At 35.8% G+C, this 2,363-nt stretch overlaps 1 protein-coding gene across 1 annotated transcript; it reads left to right on the top strand.

The window, feature by feature from the left end:
• The first annotated feature begins 722 nt into the window (after positions 1-722).
• Positions 723-1,682, top strand: LOC127222316 (olfactory receptor 5M10). The gene has a single exon (XM_051184326.1). The coding sequence runs from the start codon at positions 735-737 to the stop codon at positions 1,680-1,682; it is 948 nt and encodes a 315-aa protein (XP_051040283.1). The 5' UTR covers positions 723-734.
• Positions 1,683-2,363: the final 681 nt, after the last annotated feature.

Genomic DNA, 2,363 nt, shown 5'->3' with positions numbered 1-2,363 from the left:
TTGATTAATTATCTCAAGGCTAGCCAGATATTGCCAGTTTTTCTTCTGTAACCACCCAGGTTACTGAGAATTCAAGCAATTGGCACCATGGTCTGTTGAAAATTTGCTTTGATTATTGAGAGACTATCATAATTTTTTAAGAAACAAATTTCAGAGCTTCAAGGACTCTTCATTCTCTTACTGGTGGTTGTGGGTTGTAAGTTATATGCTGCATTGGATGTTCATATTTTATAATGGCTTCAAATAGATAGGACATGTTAGCTTCAGAAACTGGAAACATGTATTTCTTCATTTCCTATATGTTTGACAGAAATGACAAAGTTACATACAGTTAGAAATTTTTCCTTAAGATCATTTGTTAAAATATGCAGAAATTTATTCTACATGGATATTACTAAAAATATAGGTATATATGTGTAAATATAGATGTGAAAGTATTTGTCTATGATGAATACGCATACAATTGTGAGAGAGAAGAAGAAAGACAGTGAGACTTCAGTTTTCTTTGCTTGTCTGCTGTGTGTTTAAGATAGATACAGTGAAAAGAAAAATTAGAAACAGATAACCAAAAACTTACAAGTTGGGTATGATATGTAGGAATTTAGAAATATTTTAAAAGAATAGTAATTGTGTTGCAGATGAATAACTAATCAATCATGAATATTCTATTCATCACTAAATGAGAAGTCACCGCTTCCATTTCTTGTCACTTTCAACTTGCAAGGTGTAAGAAAATGACCCGCCTAAACCACACTGCAGGGAAGGACTTCATTCTCATGGGACTCACAGACAGCCCCGTGCTGGGGAGGATCCTCTTTGTGGTGTTTCTGCTCATCTTCGTCATCACACTGGCAGGAAACCTGTGCATGATTATGCTGATCAGGACCAACTCCCACCTGCAAACGCCCATGTACTTCTTCCTGGGGCACCTGTCCTTTGTGGACATTTGCTATTCTTCCAATGTTACTCCAAACATGCTGCATGGTTTCATCTCAGACGAAAAGACGATCTCCTATGCTGGATGCTTCACACAGTGTCTCCTCTTCATTGCTCTGGTGATCACTGAGTTTTACATCCTTGCTTCAATGGCACTGGACTGCTATGTGGCCATTTGCAGTCCTTTGCATTACAGTACTAGGATGTCCAAGATTGTTTGTGTCTCTCTAGTCACTTTCTCATACGTGTTTGGCTTCCTCAATGGGCTCTCTCAGACTCTGCTCACTTTCCACCTGTCTTTCTGTGGCTCCCGTGAAATCAACCACTTCTACTGTGCAGACCCTCCTCTCATCATGCTGGCCTGCTCTGATACCCAAGTCAAAAAGATGGCCATGTTTGTGGTAGCTGGCTTTACTCTCTCTAGTTCTCTCACTATTATTCTTCTGTCTTACCTTTACATTTTTGCAGCCATCTTGAGGATCCATTCTGTTGAAGGGAGACAAAAAGCCTTTTCTACCTGTGGTTCCCACCTGACAACAGTCACCATATTTTATGGAACACTTTTCTGCATGTATTTAAAGCCTCCATCTGAGAAATCAATAGAGGAGTCCAAAGTAATTGCAGTTTTCTACACTTTTTTGAGCCCATTTCTGAACCCCTTGATCTATAGCCTAAGGAATAAGGATGTCATCAATGCTATGAAGCAGCTAATTAAGGGAAATTTCTGTCAGAACATTTTAGTTTAGGAAGATGTTTATGGTTATTTTCTAACAAACTTTTCCTAAAGAGGACAAGGTAAAATCAAACCCTAGGAATGATGACATCCTTAAAAGTATGAAAATTTTCATAAAAGATGAATGATATTATAGGCTTTTTTTTTACAATGTTGAATTTGTTTCTACTGTTAGGAACACTACAAATTGATTGCTTTAATGCCTGACTCATCAATCAAATGATTTAAAGCAAATAAAAAATCATTACTCAAAACAATTTTTAATTCTCATTTTGTATTACTGTTTTGTTTATATATTATTAATAATATAATGAAAAAATCATTGTGTATGTTTATGGCTCATAGAATTTTTGGCACAGAAGTTAATAGCCTTAGACAGATTCCATTAATAGTACAACACAAATGAAAATCCTTTATTTTCTCTTACCCCCTTTATTATCCTTACTTTGGGACCCATCAATTCTCAACCCATCAGAATGATGGATAGATGTTGAAGATGATGGTCTCAAAAGGATAAATCATGCATTTACTGGTGTGAATGAAAATTTAAAGATGACTATGTTGCCTGTGATTTTGGTCTTTTATGGTCTAGTTTTGTGATGTTTCTGGGTAACATGATAATTTTAGAATTATTTTACTGTTTCATAAGAAAGTAGAGAAATTTGATTATTATAGACTATTTGGACTTCATTTC

The sequence above is a fragment of the Phodopus roborovskii genome, unplaced genomic scaffold (genome assembly GCF_943737965.1).
Source record: "Phodopus roborovskii unplaced genomic scaffold, PHOROB, whole genome shotgun sequence".
NCBI lineage: Eukaryota > Metazoa > Chordata > Mammalia > Rodentia > Cricetidae > Phodopus > Phodopus roborovskii.
This window is presented reverse-complemented; position numbering and strand designations above follow the sequence as displayed.